The 21343-nt window shown below is 39.9% G+C and overlaps 1 protein-coding gene across 10 annotated transcripts in view; it reads left to right on the top strand.

Annotated features, from left to right (window-relative positions):
- LOC136676432 (splicing regulator ARVCF-like) overlaps positions 1-21343 on the top strand; it is a 292709-nt gene that overhangs the window by 215219 nt on the left and 56147 nt on the right. For all 10 annotated transcript variants that reach the window (XM_066653451.1, XM_066653446.1, XM_066653445.1 and 7 more), the window contains one exon: positions 13341-13524. In XM_066653451.1, coding sequence (XP_066509548.1) covers positions 13341-13524 — 184 coding nt within the window. The remainder of the gene's footprint in view (positions 1-13340; positions 13525-21343) is intronic.

Below are 21343 nucleotides of genomic sequence, written 5' to 3'. Positions count from 1 at the left end.
CTCAGAACAACAGCCAAAAATCTTTAATGTTAAAAATAAAACAAATAGCATTATCACGGTAAGTCATTTTCTTTGCTTCAATGTGTGTATGTTTTGGTTTAACCCTTTCCAAATCTTTCCTCGTGGCAGTCCAGTATTCATCCAATACACTGGCCTTTCTATTGGACAATGCTCATTTCTGGCTTCACTTCACAGGAAAATGTGTGTGATCCATATTCAGCTAATTTTGAGTGAAAACAACAAGATGGAGATATAATGTAACAGTTTAAGCAGTAATTAAACATACCGTCAAATCGTGTTGGGATGGCTTTATATTCTATTGACCAAGCTTGGTTGAGAATGATGGCTGAACAAACAACAACAGTAAGGTTACTAGAGTAAGGCAGTTTAACTACCTGTGTAATCTTGACCAGAAGTAGGGCTGCACAGTTTACACATATAAGAGGGGAAATTACCATGAAACATGTGAGTCATTTATTGGATATTGGAATGATATTAATGGCATAATATAATGTGCCTATGGGAGCAAGATTAACTTAATTAATTATAAAGAAATTAAGGATTTAGGTTCCCTGAGGCACTAAGTTATCTAGCTTAGTAAGAAATCCAGCTTTGTGAGCTACCCTCTTGGTGTACACAGACAAAAACGCACCGACTCTCAACAGTTTATAAGTGGTATGACCAAGGTTTTCTCAGTGTCAGGCCTGAGATACATCCCCAAATCTACATCTTTGAAAGTAGAAGCTGAGAGGGGGGAAAAAATCACAGATTTCTGGCTGTGTTTACTATGATTTGTTTTCACCCAGAGTTGGAAAATCCCCAGAAGACACTATAGAGAAAAAAAAAAAAGAAAAACCAAAAACAGTAATAAGAGATGTTCTCCTGCTGGCAACACCGTTTCACTGAGAACAGCGGTTTTCTCAGAGCACTGTTTCCCAGTAGCTGGCACATATAGCTTCAGGCCGCCAATAGCAATTCCCTTTAAGACTCTAAGATCACGTCGAGCTTCTGTCCAAATTCCATCAGGGTGTTTTTTTTTTTTGTTTTTTTTTCCCCCGTTTTTTTTTTTTCATTCGTAGACATCCACCAAGCGGCAGTTGATGGCTCCTCCCACTTCACAGCTTTGACGCTGCTTTGCTGCTCTTTTTCTAGGCCATGCCTAAAAATGGCAGTTCCCCTGAGGCATCCCCTGCATTTCTGCTCGTAATTCCTAAATCCTGCATTATTCCGACTGTTGGGTGCTGGCTTAGTCAGGAAGCTGCATGCTAATACCAGACCGTGGGCTTCGTCAGGGGCCTCCCATATTGGGAAATGGCTATTTTTAGCCTGATCTAGAGATTCTGGACCTTACAGGGAATGCTGTCCATAATTCAGCAAATCATTTGCAATTTTTTATCTTAACTCAACGCATTTTATCGGCCACAGACATTTTTGCTGCTTTGGTTTAGCTCTGAAGCTATGAGACAAATGTAGCTAGCAAGTAATGTTTATTAAACAAGTGATTAGCATACTGCTCCGTGATTGGCTAAATGTGAAGTGCCCTGTGATGGACTGGTGGTGTGTCCAGGGTGGGTTCCTCCCTTTTGTCCAGTAATTCTAGGTAGACTCTGGATGCAATGTGACCCCGAACAGGATAAATTAGTTACAGAATATGAATGAATGAATGTTAATTGAAATGTAATAGGCATGCTGCTGTTTCTGACACGGTGTCATACTGTTATGAAACAGATGCTACTACAGTTGTTAAATAGGGTAGCAAAAGTTTTTGTCCATTCAAACATGGTTTATGCCACATGGCTAATGATTTAGGCATGCAGCTTTCTTGATATTAATGGTTGGATACACTCTTCAATTATGTAGCTACATTAGCTGCTTACCTCCATTGCAAATATATGCACTGCACTTCAAAGAAGCCAAATAATTTGAGAAAGCAAAATGTATATTGTATTTAATTTTTTATTTATTTATTTTTTTTTTACCTTAAAATTACACTTTCTAAATCATTGTGATATTCCATTGACCTGTATTAGGGACAATAGAGCCTCTTGTTACTCTGGGCTCAGCACTGAAGAAACTGCACTATGTAACTGTTAAAGGAGGGTAGGAAACTACCCCCCTCCCCACTGATGTCAGTACAGTGTTGTAAAAATAAACTACACCTGGGGGAGCGCCAGGGGCAAAAAAAATTGCCTAGTGTTCCTTTAAATATTGGTTTGGCAGCATCAGGATAAAATTCAGAAAATGGCAACCAATCAGATCTTTATTTTTCCATGGTAAGGTTTCAAACCCACTTCTCCAGTGCAAACATGTCTGTGATGATTGATAGCATTTGGGCAAGTGTGTAAACTCTAACTGGAGTTTCTGCCAGTCTCACTCTGGGTCAGCCCTTCTTTGCCACATTATTTTTTATTTTTTATGTGGGACAAGTTAACTAATTCCAGACCAGAAGCTTGGATGTACATGTCCATTTAAAGCCCAACGGTGGAACACAAAAATGTCTATAAACTATAAACTAATTCAGTAGGGTTTTGTCTCTCGCAGGCAGAGCGTTAATCCACTTGCCTGATCTGTCTGACCTGGCATACATTTGCCGGAATGCTGGGAATCCAGTAAGGAGGCTGTGCTCAGTTTTGCTGTAGAAGTGCTAAACCCCAGGACTACAGGGATGTGTTAGCCTGAGAGGGCTAAAAGTTTACAAGTACCCATCGATTTAAGTGTGTTCCAAAGTGATTTGCACGGGATTACAAGCTACCTGAGGAAATTCCATGGTTTGCTCAGTGGAACAAAGGTCAACTGGGATCAATCCCATGACCTCAGAAGCCATATTAAACAGCTCTCCGTGCTCAACTTTCACTACTGTGGTAGAGCTGTGGAGGAACTATGCAAAGCTGAGCTGAAACAAGTGTCTTATTCATCCACTTTCACCTTAAATTGTATGTGAGCTTGTCATCTGCAATGTACAGTGTCTTGTTATATGGATCCCTCAGTCTCAGGACAAAGTACACAAACCATGTACTTGAGTAAAAGTAAAATATTACTCCAGTAAAATTAGAAGTCTTTGTTTTAGATCTCCACATGTACTAAAGTATTGAATGTAAAAGTACGATGACGAATTATGGGTCTAATGTCCTATTATCATTTTTGTAACACTTAACACTTTGTAGGTGAAAAGACTCTAGTGTCACTCTTGGTTCACCAGTCTTTTAATAGAATGTCATCAATGAATCTGACACTGATTTGACAGCAGAATTGGCCAAAGATTAAATTCAATGCATTATGTTACATCAGCTATTACATACACTCAATGTGCTGCTCCTCCAAACCAACAGAGGTCACTGTCTTCTGAGTATTAAGCCCAGTTCATGCTATGCCGTAGGCACTGTGGCCTGATGTGCACCCCTCTCCAGAAACGTAACTCATCGCGTCTTAGTGGTGCAACTGTAGAGCAACACAGACGCCAACGCACAAGTATAAGGTTTCACAGTGGCATAGGACACTTGTGCATAACACAGTTTTTTACTCATTTAGGAACACAAGGCAAGATTTATTTTCTTTTCCTGCTCCTGGGGCTCCCCATAGTGCAGTTAACTATTACAGCACTGTATTGAAATTGGGTAGGGAGGGTAGGAAAAGGGTGTTTTTGTAGTGCTTAGGTGAGAGTAGCAAGGACAGGGGCTCTATTCTCCCTATTATAGATCAGTGAAGCATCACAATGATTTTGAAGCTGTAATTGTAAGGTAAAAATATTACACAGTGTTCATTTAAGCTCTCTGTTTTGTCTACATAGTTGCAGAGCATAGTTTGAGTGATTTCTGCAATTCTGAGTCCTGTTTTTTAAATAGGCTGCAGTTTTGTTTTTCTGACGTTTTGCCTGATATTAATTTTTGTCTTTTGGACTTGTTTATCTCTCTGTACTGATGTTTGGGTTTTGGAATATTTCTTCTGGTTTTGACCTTACTTCACATGTTGTGTTTAATAAATCTCCAACTGACTCTCACCCTCGGTGAGTGATTTGTGACATCTACAGATCCATAGACCATATGAATGATTAGTAGTTAACTGATGACTCAAATACAGCCAAATAGCAAACTGTATAAGTCATTTTGTTCATTCATAACGGTTCTAAGAACTGAAAGACTGATTACTTACAGTCTCAAATTGGCTGTTGATAAAAACAAAGTCTGCCTTTTATTGGTTTTATGTGGAGAGATACTTTCACTTTTTTAAGCACGGCGACTGTTTGTTCAAATCCTAGCAATGAGCCACTGTTTGTCATGGAGAGAGCTGTGTGGAGCAGGCAGATTTTTTTAGACACATTTCAGTTTTATTCACCCATAAACCAAAAGGGACAGCTTATAATGTAGTGGAGCAAAAAGTACGACATTTGACTTTAAAATGTAGTGGAGTTAAAGTAAAAAGTAGCCCAAAATGGAATTACTTCAGTAAAGTACAGATACACAAAAAAGTACTTAAGTACAGTAACGAATTACGTTTACTTCGTTACTGTCCACCACTGACAATATATAGCCAAAGGTTCTAATGAATGCTGTCTAGTATGTGGAGTTACTGTATGAGAAACACCAGCGTGTAATGTAGTCAAAGATTGACTCTTAATTCAGTGCACAGTCCCGCATTAGCTCCAACACCAACTCCTTCACCGAGCCACAAACTTCAATATGCATTTCTCGGAGGTGGAATAAAATTACATTACGTGACATTTTATAGAGCCTTGTGTAAAAGTGAAGTGACTGTATGAGGATTTGCCAATATAGAAGTATATATAAGTATTCTAAATATTTTTATCACGGTTAGCGGGATATTTTGTCTGGTTGTGAGCTGAAGGTATTACTCAAAAAAAGGTCAAGCTTCCGAAGGTGGGTTACATCATCCGCTCGCTGATTTTAAGCAATTTTCCGGCATCCTAAAAGAACTCAGACCTCAGAGGATCAAACTGACAGAAGTCGTTAATCCTGCCTGCCTTTGAAAGAGACTTTGAAGATCTTGCAGCACTGGCTTCTATTGACAGTTGCACAGGTGTGGCATCATATAGAGATATGGTAAAACTTAAGTACCAGTTTAGCCATTCACTTCCAAGACTGCGGTTTAGTAGAGAAGGTGAAACTGATTCAGGACCAGTTCTCAGAGCTCCTCCCTCAACCACTTGAACTACTGGTGTGGATGTACCAAAGGGTGGCTTTGCCTCCAACAATCACTTTTACAGCACAACAGGCCTTTCAGTCTGGACTAAAAATAGCTCACTCCCCACAAGCAGGAGGACCCGGCGTCTCCAGGCTTTAGCCTCAGCCCAGGATGGCCATATGGTTTTAGCTCACAAGGCCCCTATGAAAACAAAACCCCACATAACATTGCCGTACAGTGGCCTAAGAAACTGGGCACACCAGGCCACAATTAAATATAATTGCAGGCTTTTTTAAAAATAGGCCAAGTCTAGTGGTCATGCATAGCTGAAACTTTTTCATTCTGTTCCTTGAAAAAGCCTAGACAGCAGACCTTCCCTGTGAGGCCAGCTGCTTTGGTATGTAAGAGTTTCCTTCCTGTAGGAGCTGGCCAATCTCTTCATTGTTGCTGACGTTGCAGCTTTTAATAAAAATGGAGTTGCTATTTAAATAAACAGACATCAAAGTTACAAAGTGGAGTAGTTAGAATCTTCCAGAACTAAACAGGACAACCTTACAAGAGCGTGATACATCATCAGAACCAAAATAAGAGCAGCACTTCAGCAGTGGTCTGTTGTCAGACTGCAACACTATCAGAAAAGTATTGCTGAACTTTAACATACTGGAAATAAGATCATCGAATTCCTACAAAAACATTCAACAATTGTATATCATCGCCCACTCCTAACTCTCTGTGATATGAAGCTGAATTCAGCTGCTTATTTGGCATCTGTTTTGTTCAAAAGTTTTAGTTCCATCGATTCTGAGACATTGTCATACGGCTAGCAATGTTTAATGCTTGTTATAAACTACATTAAACTACACTGATTATCATTTTTTAAGGGGAAAATTTGGGCATCTATAGCATTATTTGGTCACTTCTTGCCAGAGACTCACAAGGCGTTTATAGCCCTTCATTTGTAGTGTGTCCTTGAAAAATCTCTGTTTCTAGGAGAATTTAGCCCACCACCTCAGCCCTACCCATCTTTCTCAAAAAGAATTGAGACACCCCTAACCCTAGGTGAAATGGAGGGGTAGGACTAAGTGGTAGGGCTAAGGGGTTTACAGAGAAGCCATGACACTGCCTGTGCCCTATGCCAGGGGGAACATTGAGGCTGTTTCTCTATGGACCTGTGTTCTCTAGATGAACATACTTGTGTCACCTGACAAGTGTAAATTCATGATGCAGCGGTGATTGATGGGACTTTCAGGTCATTCTTTTTGGCAAATCTTTAACTGATGGATCTTCGATATCTTGGGTAGAGCACGAACAACATTCAGGTACTTTAATCGTTCTTGCGTTTGTGTTCTTGAGTATTGGAATGAAACTTCAGTAGTGGAAGATATCAAGCAAGAACATAAGAACACACAAGAACGCATACTGACAAAAAAGCCTGGAGCTTTGACACTGGAGGTGTTGTTGAGGCCACATGACTCTCCTCATTCAATTCCTTTCTGATTAAGGATAATGTAACACAGTAATACAGTCACGGTTTAGCACACCTGAATAAATGAGTGGAGCAACATAAGCACAGGTGTTTCCAGACCACATGGAACAATTAAGAAGTTAACACCCTACAGTGTTCTATGGCTTGTATAATATTCAGAGCAAGCCAAGTTGACCTCGAAATGATTCATTACTGGGGCTCAAATGGCAAACGCTTCAATCACAGACTTTTCAGCTGGCTTGTGTTTTAATTGGAACAGTGATTAACGTGACATCTGTATTTAGATCTGTGGGAATGACATCAGTGAACAGTGCTGGAAACTGTGGTCAGAAACATGCTATCAATTAGTCTGATGCTCATACATTAGTGTGATTTGTAGGAGAAGCTGTTCCTCAGGTGACTGAGAATGTCAGAGCTGGACGTGATCAGACTGTGGCATCGTCCGCTGTTAAATAAAGAGTGAAATGACTGAGGAGCTGCAGGGAATAAACCCCTCATTAGAAACGACAATGGCGCATTTGAGAGTTCTGTGGTGAAGCTGAAAGAAGCTTGATTAACAGAAACATGGAAAGAAATGGTCACATGAGCCATCTTTCCCCATATTGTCTATAAATGACCAACTGAGTGCATGTGTGGTGTAAACCAAGAGAAAGATACAGGTTTGAATGAATGACCCCTACACTGAGGGTGCCTCTGTTTTTGCTCTCATTTTCTGGCACTTGACCTATGAAAGTTATTCAGACTGATCACTTTTATTCTATTATAAAGGATGACAATGCTCCTATCCTCAGGAACCAAGGGGTAATTGAGTGGTTTGTTGGTTATGAATATGATGTCAATTCTAGGCTAAGACCTTTGCAATCATTGGATCTCCACACAGTTGAACAGAACAAGCTTCAAAACTCTACTGAGGCTGCATATTTTGGATAAATAGTGTTGTTTATTCAGTACAGTTCTAGAATCTATATTTTCCTATTTTCCTTTTTCCCAGACATGTCTGAGATTTTGCAGGCATTCCCCATCCAAGTTCTTGCCTTAAGCCCTAAACCTTTCCTTGAAGTGTGCACTTTGATGAAGTTTGATGACGTTGTTGTAGGTGAGTAAAAAGGGGTGAGGGTTCAAGCGTTAAAGGGGTCGGAGAGTTGAGAGTAGAGTCGGGACACACTTTGCTTCTTGAGTCTTCAGGTGTTTACCTCACTACGGTTTCGTTCCAAGTGGTCTTCAGCCGAACTGGACAAAACCTTACTGTATGTTTTCTAGAGCCTCAAGCAGAAATGTGTTAAAAGTTGTTAAATCTCTTCTTTATGTGTGGAGCCATTGTGGTGATCCATGAGGCTTTTGTATTCTGCTCTATATTTTGCAAAACAGAATCCATTAAAATGTAATCTTGTCAGTTCCTGCCATAATCAGAGTTTTCTGGTATAAACCAGCCGCTTGAAAGTCATTCCAATAGTCATTTCGCTACAGTGCTTCAGTTTCATAGTTCATAGTTTGGTATGAACAGAAAGTAACAGGGTTTGCATGATCAGAAGATCAGAAACTGTCAGGAACTGACGGGGAATATATATATATAATAGTTTCTTTTTTATTAATATTTAGGGCCAAATGTTGAATGGAAAGGAATCTAGCCATAAAGGTATTTGTTATGTTGTTGTTTTGGTAGTGTATCTGTTTGTGTATTAATGTTCAACAACCTAGCAGCATGGTTATGGATGCATGTGTCAACTTTTTTTTTTTTTTTTACATACCCCCCACCCTGTCCCGTGCCATGTTTCCAACTTGTCCAGTGTCCTGTTTTTTTTTTTTTTTGAAAACCACAATACCCTGGTCACCCTAGTTTACCCCTGTTTTTGTCAGCTTCTCCAAAACCAGAACATTTCTTGCCCTGAAAACATACAACTGCTTGAAAAGTCTTAAAAACACACGCTTGCACAAACACCCTCACACACTGTGCGTCATGCTGTGTTTGTGATTGATGGCAGCGGAAAGTAAGGCCATAACTGCAGCTCTAACAGAATAGCCTATAAAAGCAGCGTGTCGTTTACTGTGTCGCAGATCGAATTAGCTTGGGAGGCTGCAATGATGAGCAGGAAACGGCAAACCCAATAAGGCTCCACACTTGAAGAGAGAGCCCCCCGCCCCCCCACACACACCCCCTTCAGGCCACTGTTGCTCAATTATGTCACTGGACCCCTTCTGGATTTGATTTGAGAGGAATTTGGCGAACAAGAACTGAACAGAGGTGACATCAGAGAGCAGCCTGTGTTTATTATGGGTTATAAAATGATTTATGATTCCCAGTGAAATTCCATATTGATTTAACCCTATCAGACCAGCTGCCTGAAAGATTCCAGGGCTTTAAATCATCACAGTTCCTCAAGAGTTTTTTTTTCTTGTATCTGTTTTACAGGTGACTTCGCTGTGCGTAGTAGCCATCATATTGAGCACTCGCTCATTACTCATAAAAACTGTGATATTTAACTGTTTTTATTGTTTCTTCAACACATTTAGCCCTCAGTTAAATGTCCCATTTAAAGAAATCTAAGTATGGATCCCTGACACATTCATCTGCAACATGTCTGTAAACAGTCCCGCTCCAGGTGACTGTCTGTGAGGAGTTTGGTGTGTTCTCCCCATGTCCGAGTGGGTTTCCTCTGGGTGCTCCAGTTTCCTCCAACAGTCCAAAAAACACATTGGTAGGTGGATTGGAGACTCAAAAGTGTCCACAAGTGTAAGTGTATACAGGGGTTGGACAATGAAACTGAAACACCTGTCATTTTAGTGTGGGAGGTTTCATGGCTAAATTGGAGCAGCCTGGTGGCCAATCTTCATTAATTGCACATTGCACCAGTAAGAACAGAGTGTGAAGGGTTAATTAGCAGAGGGTAAGAGCACAGTTTTGCTCAAAATATTGCAGTGCACACAACATTATAGGTGACATACCAGAGTTCAAAAGAGGACAAATAGTTGGTGCACGTTTTGCTGGCGCATCTTTGACCAAGACAGCAAGACTTTGTGATGTATCAAGAGCCACGGTATCCAGGGTAATGTCAGCATACCACCAAGAAGGACGTAACACATCCAACAGGATTAACTGTGGACGCAAGAGGAAGCTGTCTGAAAGGGATGTTCGGGTGCTGACCCGGATTGTATCCAAAAAACATAAACCCACGGCTGCCCAAATCACGGCAGAATTAAATGTGCACCTCAACTCTCCTGTTTCCACCAGAACTGTCCGTCGGGAGCTCCACAGGGTCAATACACACGGCCGGGCTGCTATAGCCAAATCTTTGGTCACTCACGCCAATGCCAAATGTCGGTTTCAATGGTGTAAGGAGCGCAAATCTTGGGCTGTGGACAATGTGAAACATGTATTTTTCTCTGATGAGTCCACCTTCACTGTTTTCCCCACATCCGGGAGAGTTAAGTTGTGGAGAAGCCCCAAAGAAGCGTACCACCCAGACTGTTGCATGCCCAGAGTGAAGCATGGGGGTGGATGAGTGATGGTTTGGGCTGCCGTATCATGGCACTCCCTTGACCCAATACTTGTGCTAGATGGGCGCGTCACTGCCAAGGACTACCGAACCATTCTGGAGGACCATGTGCATCCTATGGTTCAAACATTGTATCGTGAAGGCGGTGCCGTGTATCAGGACGACAATGCACCAATACACACAGCAAGACAGATTGTTTTGATGAACATGAAAGTGAAGTTGAACATCTCCCATGGCCTGCACAGTCACCAGATCTAAATATTATTGAGCCACTTTGGGGTGTTTTGGAGGAGCGAGTCAGGAAACGTTTTCCTCCACCAGCATCACGTAGAGACCTGGCCACTATCCTGCAAGAAGAATGGCTTACAATCCCTCTGGCCACTGTGCAGGACTTGTATATGTCATTCCCAAGATGAATTGACGCTGTATTGGCCACAAAAGGAGGCCCTACATCATACTAATAAATTATTGTGGTCTAAAACCAGGTGTTTCAGTTTCATTGTCCAACCCCTGTATGTCTCCCTGTAAAAGACTGGCTCCCTCTCTGGGTGTGTTCCTGTCTTGCGTCTAGTGATTCCGGGTAGGCTCCGGACCCACCACGACCCTGAACTGGATAAGCAGTTACAGACAATGAACGAATGAATGCTGAAAGTCTGTAAACAGAATTCTGTTCATCTTTGTCAAGTCCCAATACATAGTGCATATTAGGGATAATAAAACTAATTATACTACATCAAGATCTTGGACTGATTTGACAGGGAAATGAACCTTATAGCTCCCTGAAAATTAGTGCAGTTTCAGACAAGGAGTACATCTTTATTAAACTTTAAGTTAAATCAGAGAAATAATTAGACATTCGTGATTAAACATTATCCTCCAAGAATCTGTTCCACTGTCAGAGCATAGGGCCAGAGGGATCAGATTATTTACTCTGTAAACACGGGGGGGGGGGACTTGTAATATGTGGCTTGTGTCTGTAGTCTTTTACACATTAAAACAAAACACGAGTGAAATAAGATGGTTACTGAAGCTTGTATATGATCTGTGTATGAATTAAATGAAAATTTGAGCACAGGAGCAGAGAAACATATTGGAGTATAATGCTGTGAAGCCAGACAATCTGGACCCAATAAGGCACCCATGCCAAAAAAAATAAGCTAGATATTTTGTTTTCAGGTTTGTTATGAACTTCTGTCTCATATGTAGATTTACTGGAGTTATGTGCAGACTAGAATCTTCTACTCTTCTGGAGGGCTTAATGATGTTGTTTACAGACCAACATCCACTGTTTACAAGCAATAGAGTCCCTACTGAGGTTATTAATAAAGTGGTATCTGTTAATTGAATTAACTATTGACATTGACGAAATAGTAATATCTTGGGTTTCATTTAAAGATTTCATTTATGCACTAATAATGCCTTTTCAATTATATTCTAGGGTTTGAATAAAATCTGCATAGATTCAATTATGATTTCACTAGTTCCATAACCAAGAGGCCATTTGAGAATTTGGGGTTGGGTTGTTTTTCTTTTTCCCATTGTGCAATGCTGAGGGTTTTTTATAGCTTTTCTTAGTCTTGTGTAAATATTTAGATTTACTGGTTGGCTTTATTTCGGGTGGCTCCCACATGGTTTGGTTTGCAGAATTTTATTTATGTCAAGGATATTATTTTTTTATCCTCACAGTATCTAAGAGGACATACTGATTCAATATATGCTAATCATCTGTGCACATACAAGGCAATAACTGTAAAAACGTATTTCCATACATAATGACTGATCCTATACAAGGTTATAAAAAGCAGGGCTACTGTTGAAAAGAGCAGCATTGATTACCAAACAAAGTTATAGCCTTGTTTGCCAGGGAAAGTTATGCAGTCGTCTATTCTATTTTGCACCATGGGTCATTAAAGGCAGTGGAGTGGATTTGATGGCTCAGTGGGGGCTTAATTACCTTGTTCTGGCTCTTGTCCCATGGTTCAACCTCCAGCATTGACAATAATGCCCTACAAAGTAGAACAAATTTACTCAGAAATGTGATCCTTACAGCATTGACCACTGCTGATCATGGTCAGGCTGACCAGGTTGGTTCATATCCAAATGGATCTCTTTTTAATTCATGGTCCCCCTGCTTATGAAACAACAGGAAGTTTGACCATTTTCATAATTTTGCTTTGGGTTATTTTTTGGTGCCATGAAATCTCTAATATGACATGGTGGTTAGCATAACAAGAAGTCCAAAACATGTATCTTAAAAATAGAAACCTTACAGGAGAAGGAACAAACCTTCTTAACTTTAAATGGAAGTCAGTGTAATATGATTTTATATGATGTAATTTTGGAGCATTTCTATCAGTCCATTCATCATGAAATTCTCACACAATGTTCAAATGATGTAGTAAATTAAAAATCCACAAAAAAATAGGTTTTCATTTGAACAGTGAGAATGTATTCAGGATCAAACAAAGGTAATATTTATCTATTTTAAAATAGAGTGTGTCCAATGCCGGCCTGGAACTGCAGGCCAATGTATCCTCACACCAAGGGTGATGTAGTATGGTTCAATTGCATGAACATATCAGCAGATGTGACCAATGACCTTAGACATGTTTTTTTTTTTCATTTTTGTTTTTTGGACCCAGCTCTGCTGCAGGGGATGCTGGGATATTTTTAGATTTTGAAGAGTTCCTGACCTTGTGGACTCAGCTGGCTCCAAGTGGGAAAACACTGATATGGGTGGAAAAGGGAAGGGTGATGTGTTAGAAACAGACTGGAAAGATTACAGTGGGTTCATGTGTTGTGTTGATATATAGACCACTGGCTGGACCCCATGGGGTAATTTTTTTTTTTTCACCAAAAACTAGCAATGTACAAACTTCCAGTAGAGAAGTAAACATCATAGATTTAAAGACTGAACTTAATTGCAGTTTTGGCTGGAAATGGGGCAAAAAAAGAAGGATAGTCTCTGAGTTATGCACATTACACTTATTTGAATGTATTCTTACAGGTGTGTGTGTTTATATGGATTGTTCTTGGGCACTCCCAGCTTTCTCTTCCCAGAATTCCCCAGCCCCCGCACCATTTGTGTGGAAGCTAGTTTGAAAACTAAAAGAAATAAAAATAACTAAACAAAACAAAGGCAGCTATGTGCATGGAAACATATTTGTAAAGGAATACTTTAGGGTTTTAAGTCTAGCCTCTCTCACTCTCGGTTCTGACAGGAACATTGTGGAATCTATCGTCCTACGAGCCACTGAAGATGGTGATCATTAACCATGGCCTTCAGACTATGACCAATGAAGTTATCATCCCACACTCCGGGTGGGAGCCTGAGCCCAATGAGGACTCCAAGCCTCGTGACGCGGAGTGGACCACGGTTTTCAAGAACACGTCAGGATGCTTACGGTAACCCCTCTTCACTACATAGGAATCTTTGTTTTTACTAGTCCTCAGAAAATAGCATTAATTCAATAAGGCAATGACCCATAAAATGAGGTGCCACACATTATAATGATTTCAGTAATTTAGGGATATATTTTGACACTTGTTTGACACTTGATGCTGAATTTAAGTGGTCATGTCTGTATAAAACTGTGGGTTTTTTTTAGAAAATTAAGTGAAATCGATTCAGAACTTCTTATTGACAAAATCTTGCCTATAACAATTAAATCAGTTTTTGTTTTTAATTCTGTTTATTCTTTGTTTAGTTAATTCTCTACTGTCCCCTTTAAACCATACAACCACTCAGGTAGTCACTTGATTCTGTCCCATCCAGTCTACCACACTGAAACAACATGGAGGAGCACCCAAACACTGAGGCCAACCGAGCAGCTTTTACCAGAGAAAAAATGCTGTGTCTGTCATTTGGACGTGTTTTTATTTTTGTAAAGCTCACACTAAACATGAAGAAGTCATATATAAAAACTCACAACAAAACAATTTCAGTGACCAAATTTAACGCCCCCAGTTTCTTTCAACACTTGAAACGCAGTCACATCACTAAATATTGTTTGTCTTAAAAAGAGATTGACAAATCCCCAGCAATGTTAATAAAATATATCCCAGCTTTAATGCTTACATTACAAGCATATTTACAGTACAAGCCTTGGCAATTCAGGGCAAAAATCAAACACAAAATAATGGTTCATAATCATAATCAAGGTAAAACGTTCAATTAATCATGATGTTGATTTGCAGTCATATTGCCCAGCACTAGGCCTTTTTCTCCCTAATTATTAATATAGACTTTGTGTCAAAAAGTTTAGTTCTTATATTTTGATAGCAGTCTTAATATCTTAGTGCTGTAAGCTGTAGATAAAGTCCATTTTTGCTACTATGTCAGTGGGATAAATAGAACACAACAGGGTAAAATAGGCTTAACAATGGGTCTGAATTAGATTTGATGAATATGTTCATTATTATACTATTAAAGTGTGGCTGGATTTCCAGGCTCTCAGACCTAACCAGGACAAATGAAATTTCTAGTTAGTGTAGTTTAATGAGTAATACCATTGCCCTCATTACTGAGGTAGGGCAACAGCACTCTACTTTACCAGTACGGTTTCTCTGTTTATATATATATATATATATATATATATATATATATATATATAAACTTTAATATAAGAGTGCACTTCCTACACTCAGGGATGCTGTTGCAATTTAGGGTTACTCAAAAGTCTCCTGGGCTTTGGGTAGAATAGTTTTACCTGTTCGATCCATTCTAATTCATTTTTGAAAGGCCCAGTGGCACAAAGGAAGAGATCCATTTAAGCAGCATTAGTGCAGGGTCGTCCATTAAATCAGTGAAGAAAGGTGTCTGCCTGTTCTGCAGAAGTACCAGCAGAAAGTAGTGATATTTAGAAGTACTGCTCAACAGTTTTAAATTAATTTATTCATAGTTACACTGATATAGTGCCTTTACAATCAACACTGCACAGAACGCCATTCCATTCAACACTCAATTAATACATAAAGGCACACAGTGTACTCTCCACCAGGAACGACCGTCCACCTGCATTGGGCACTAGGGGGTTCACCCAGGACAGAGTGAAGGTCAAAAGAATCACATTTGGCTCCCTAAATAACCTTTCAGTAGATGCTGATGTCTGAAAAGACCTCCACATACTATAGAAGTTCTAAACAGAACCCTTAAATTGGTAAGGAACCGCATTTTCAAAGGACTCATTGATTGATTCCCTAGAAGGGATATTGGTTCTCACAAAACATATTAGAAAAAAAAAAACCAAAGATTTGAGAGTGTGAGGAACCTGAACCTAAAATGAAGTCTCTCTACAAATTCTAGGGTTCTTTCTAGTACCTTTTACCTAATTTCCAGGTCCTTCAATCTTTACAAAGTTTCTTCCCTCTCAAACACTTCCTTTACCCAGGTTTCTTAGGAAAACCAATGTTGTTCTTCTATGGCAATACTCCAGCACAAGTGTCCTTAACATTGTGTGACGGTTCTTCAAGTCTTGAAATGGTTCTTAACCGTTGGATCTCTAACACAGTTAAGGTATTAAGAGTACATCAAATGGTTCTTCTAGGGACTCAGAGACATTATGGAAATTATGAAATTATGGTTCTTAAAGGGTTCTTTATGTAAGAAAATGGTAGCTAGCTAAACTAAGGACCTATTGAATGTTTAAAGTGTTCTTGCATCATAAATGGCCTCTTCATATTGATGGAGAATGTGCTATATATGGTTCTATTTAGCACGTTTTAGAAAATGAAACACCAAGTTTGCTTTAATAACAATATAGGAACCTTATTTGGTGCCATATAGAACAATTTTTTCTAAAACGTGCTATATAGAACCATCTATAGCACTTTCTATATCAATTTGAAGAACCATTTCACAATGCAAAGAACCTTTTAATCATGCAAAAGGCTCTATAAGTGTTCATGGTTTTATATAGAACCATTTGTTTAATAAAGATCCCTGAAGAACTTTACCTTTTAGGAGATTTGTGTCAGGGTTTAAAGAGATGGATATATTGTTGTGCATATATTTTATAATCATATAGAACCTTTACATTAAAATATGGTTCTATGCACTTGCTCAACTCACCTACAGTAAATGTTCTTTAGAAGCCCACAAACAAGTCGGACTTTTAGGAACCCAAATGTGGATCCCTTTTAGACACCTTTATTTTTAAAATTATCAGGAAAGCATTTGAGCTAAGCTTTAACAATCCCATCTCGGGGCTTTCAGAGAGGATGTTGTTGCGGTGGGAGCTCAGGCTTTGGATGATTGATGTTGTGAAGAGATGGTGTTCGTTTTTTCTGACAGCAGTCATCAGGAATATGTGGTCTGTTTTGTGTTTGCTGCTGCACGTTGGCTAACTAAAGGCCGAAATCGATAATCATACCCTCAGTGTTGCACTCTCTCTCCGGATAGATGCACCCATTAGCAGGATTGTTAAAAGCAACGACTTTCCCGTGAACCTTCTGGGGGTCATTGTGGCCACACGGCTTTTGATTAAGATCCCCAAGTGCTGAAAGGTTTTGTAATCTCCATGGTTACCTGTGGAGAGAAAGAAAAGAAGCTTTTTATGCCCTTGCCCTGGCTTCTATAAAGCCATTTATGGATATGCTGTTACTCAATTATATACCTTATACTCTAATTAGCCATGACACAAAAATGACCTCTGTGTTTCTACACTTACTGTCCATTTTATGATCTCTATTTTGTAGTACAGGCTGTAGTCCATTTGTTGCTGTGAATAATTTGTTAGCCCCATTTCACCTACACCGTTCGTCCACCTTGTAGATGTAAAGTCAGAGACAGTAAGCTCATCTGTTGCTGTTTGTGTAGCTCATCCTCTAGTCCTTTATCAGTGGACACAGGAGGCTGGATGTTTTTAGTTGGAGGACTATTATTAGTGCAGCAGTGACACTTGGGCTCAAGCAGCACTGCTGTGTCTGATCCTCTCGTACCAGCACATCACACACTAACACACCACCACCACATCAGTGTCACTGTGTTACGGCTGATTCAGTGTGTGGTTAGGTTGCAGTAACTTTACTCTTTACTCCTGATGTAAGAACATTGCATTGAGGATTTGATGGCAGTCACAAGATCATTAGTGAAGTCAGGAACTGATTATAAATGATTAGATGTGGCACTCAGACTGATCCCAAAGATATTAGATGGAGCTCCACAGCCCAAGACTAAGAGCTTTAACATCATCTTTGGTTAATGCTTTTCTATGGAGTTTGTACAGTGCTGTGCAAAAGGTTCAGGCACCTGAGAAGATGAGATTTTTAAACATGTAATATTATATTAAAACAAATAAAATAATATTATTACAGTAATTAGTGATGTTCTGTGTGTGAATGAGTTGATTTTACTCTTTCCAAATCTCTCCTCGTGGTTTTCCAGTATTTTCTGAGGTTATCATGAAATATCTAGTTGTACATCATTTAATAAATACTTCATTATTTTAAATCAAATGTGCTGTTGCTTTAACAAATCCATGCGATCATGCGAGAATATCTGCAAATGTTCTTCACACTCGCTCACAACACATTTAATCATTTTTAAGTAAATTTATACAAGCACCATGCCAAGATTTTGCACAGTAGTATAAGTGTTGTATATATGTGCAATGGTCAGTTTCTGACTGCAGAGTCCATGTCTGAATATTATTAGGTAGTGGAATACTTCATCCTGTCAGCAGCCCCCATGTATGTATATAGTACAGCATTACACAAACTACTATGTAGGTGCTGAGAATAATCCACCTTCCCAAAACACATCTGGACAATAGCAGCCCAGTGATGAATGGGGTACGGTGGGGGGGGGTGATAAATAGTACAGCAACAGATGAAGTGGCCAACAAGAAAGGTAAGAATAAATAGGTGCAGCAAACTGGGGAATTTTGAACCTGTAACAGTTCCATTGTGTAACTGTATCAGTGCTCTGCTCGGCAGCGAGTTGTTTTCATTAGCTCACATCCTCCACCGGCTCTATCAGCCACTGACCTCTTAATTAAAAAGATAGAGAGAGACTGTTTAAGAGACAGAGAGAGGGAGAGAGAGCTGGAGTCTGGGAGGCCACACACATTCCCAGATAATGTCTACTCCCAGATCCATTATCAGGACCTCTGGGTTTGCTGCTGATTTTCCTGACCAACAACACAAAAGGCGTTTGGACGGGAGGAAGCTTTTCAGCAGCCTGGATGATCACTGAGACGGATGAGACACTCTGGGGCAGTATTTCCTAACACTTGAACGCACTTGTATGTTTATTAATCAAGTAATCTGTTGATTTGATGATTGACTAATTGGAAAAACGGTTAGACAAAAATAGACCTAAATGTACAAGAAACATTTGACAAGAAAAAGCTTTGTTTTGCTCTCTCTCGAGTAAAATCATCATGTGAGATTAATATATTTATTGTATTAGGTTTTATGTTTAAAAGGGAATCTGTGTTGTTTTTGTGGGATATTTGCTACATAGACCAAAAGTAACGCCTTAAATTAAGAGGCTTATTAATTTAAAATAGTTTCTGTAGCACGAAGGAAAATGTGTTTGAATGAAAACCATTAGGAGAGACAGAATGGTACAGAGCACAATTTAAGGTGGAACAGGGCAGCAGGCTTGTATTTCTGCCCAGAATGCATTCTGTTTTTTAATTTAATTTTATTTTTTATATATTTATTTATTTATTTTATTTTTTATTATTTTTGGCATGAGACGTCTTGTTTGTCATTTAAAATTACAATGAAATGACAAAACCAGTACAGCCAAGCTAAATCACATGTGTTTACATCGCATGCTGCATCTGCGCAGCTACATCTGGGAGACTGCTGCTAACTTCAGTTGATACTGCCCCTACCTGGAGTGTATTGCAGATAAATATTAAGGACTCACCGACAGTGAAATTCCATGTTGACAAATTTTTGAATGGATGTTTTCATTTATGTCGGTTCATCGTTGCAGCCGTAGAGACAAGATGTCTTCTAAAATATTGGAGTAAAATCTACAGCTTGGTGTTGAGCCTGCCGTTCAAGGGTTTAAAAGCTGTTCTGAGGGCATGTGCTGAAGTAAATATAGGGACAATCTGCCTGTTACTACAACCTCTTCCTTCTGCTAACGCTAACACATTCCACATTAACATTCCTCCGCTTGCTGGCTCGCTCTCCCTCTCTAACTCCCCTGACATCTGGGGCTGATTAGTCGACCTTAGGACAGTAGGGTTCAAAAAAAGCCTGAAATTGCGTTCCTGTTCCTTGCCTGCCTCCCTCCTTCCTTGCTTCCTCCATTCCTCCCCTGCAGCTTCTGCCTCTCTGTGTTGCAATTTAATCAGTATAATCTGGTTTAGCTTAGAAAAAGGGTTAGCGAGACAGACAGAAAGACACGTGTGTATTTGTGTGTGTGTAAGTGTGTAGTCCTCAGGGTATCGGTGGTGCCTGGTAGGGGACCTTCCCAGCTCACGACGCTGCTCCATCTCCATCCCTCCACACTGCCTGTATCCATGGCAACTGTAACCATTGACATCTGTTGCCTAGTAAGCTGCTTGGAGGCAGAGCCTGATTCGCCATGGCCAGCTTTCACTGCCTTTTGGGAGGTTAGGAGTCTGAGGCATGTGCCACGTTGGAGGGGAATGGGTTGCCCTTGCATTTTACAACTGTCTTCTTTTCCAGATCCTGGAGTAGCCCTGTCTTGTGTATTTTAGTTGGATCAAGTGTGACACCAAAATAAAGAGGACATTGATATTCTAGGTCTAGGGCAAGGAGCAACAGCTAAAGACCCAAGGCATTCATACATCGTACATTCATTCATCAACAGTTGTGGACCTTGGGTATTCCCTTATCCAGTATTTTTGACTCTGCTCATCATGAAGTTGTAATTGTGTTTAGGAGGTTATTCAGGGAAAATTAAGAAAATATACATTTCTTTGGCCTGTCAGGTCTGGAATGGAAAGCCATTTCTTGCAGGCTAAATGCCCACACACCATATGAAAACGCTTAGGCTCTGTGTAAACACAAACCCTATGCCACTGGATAAATGTGGCAGCTTTGTTTTTGTTTTTTCCAGAGACAGCATGTAAACTACGCTCTGCCCCATTTAGTATTTTAGTCCTACTACTTCCTACTACTACTACTAGGAAGAAGTTTTTGATTCAGCCCTGGTGTTTTGGTGGTGTAACTGCAGAGCGACACAGTTCTCTGCATTAAGTCAATGCAGGTGCATACTGTATGCAATACAACCTTTTTCAAACTCAATAGAAGCTCATAACTGTACTAAGTCGAGTCAAGACCTAGCTAATAAAATTGACAACAAAACCAAGTCATGATCAAGTCCAAAAAGAAAAAATCAACATTGAGGCTCAAATAACACTTAGTTGAGCTGCATTGGCTACCCTTAGCTGCTCGCATCAAATTCAAATCACTAATGATGGCCTTCAGAGTATTCACTGGCTCTGCTCCCATCTTCCTCAATAGACTCTTAAAACCATACGTTAGCGCCCGCCCTCTCCGTTCCTCAAAGGAGCACCAACTAACACGACCAACCCCCCGTACAGGTCAGTCGAGGCTATTCTCATCTCTGGTACCACGCTGGTGGAACGAGCTTCCAAGCACTATCAGAGCAACAGGAACCCTCTCCGCATTCAAGAAATCATTGAAAACCCAGCTCTTCCGAGAGTATCTTTTGCACTGAATGTCTTTCTTTAATGCACTTATTACTTCCTGGCACATTGCACTTAATGTAAGGTATTTTGTATAATTTGTGCTGTAGTTCGAATGTTAGATCCTCTTTTGTAAGTCGCTTTGGATAAAAGTGTCTGCCAAATGCATAAATGTAAATGTAAATGTAAAACACCAACAAAAAATCTAGGTGCAAGCCCCTCACACCTGTGGACAGTTTCGCACAGCCAGTCCACATACCAACATGTATTTATGGTCTGTGGGAGGAAACCAGAGCACCTGGAGGAAACCCCCATAGACACAGGGAAAACACAAAAAACTCCTCACAAACAGAGACCCAAGGTGGGTTTAGAATCCACAACCTCAGAACCCTGGAGCTGTGTGGCAGCCACATTATCTGCAGCACCACTATCCTGACCTAGAAATGAACATATCCTCCACAAATTCTGTTAATCTGCTGTGAATGACATGCAGAATAAAACATACAGATATTTAAGTGATCAGAAGTGCTTTACCTTGGCATACTACCTAAAAGATTAAATTAAGACATAGTACATAGCAACACATA

Source organism: Hoplias malabaricus, chromosome X2, assembly GCF_029633855.1.
Source record: "Hoplias malabaricus isolate fHopMal1 chromosome X2, fHopMal1.hap1, whole genome shotgun sequence".
In the NCBI taxonomy this organism is placed as follows: domain Eukaryota; kingdom Metazoa; phylum Chordata; class Actinopteri; order Characiformes; family Erythrinidae; genus Hoplias; species Hoplias malabaricus.
Note: the sequence above shows the minus strand (reverse complement) of the source record. Positions and strands in the feature narration are given on the sequence as shown.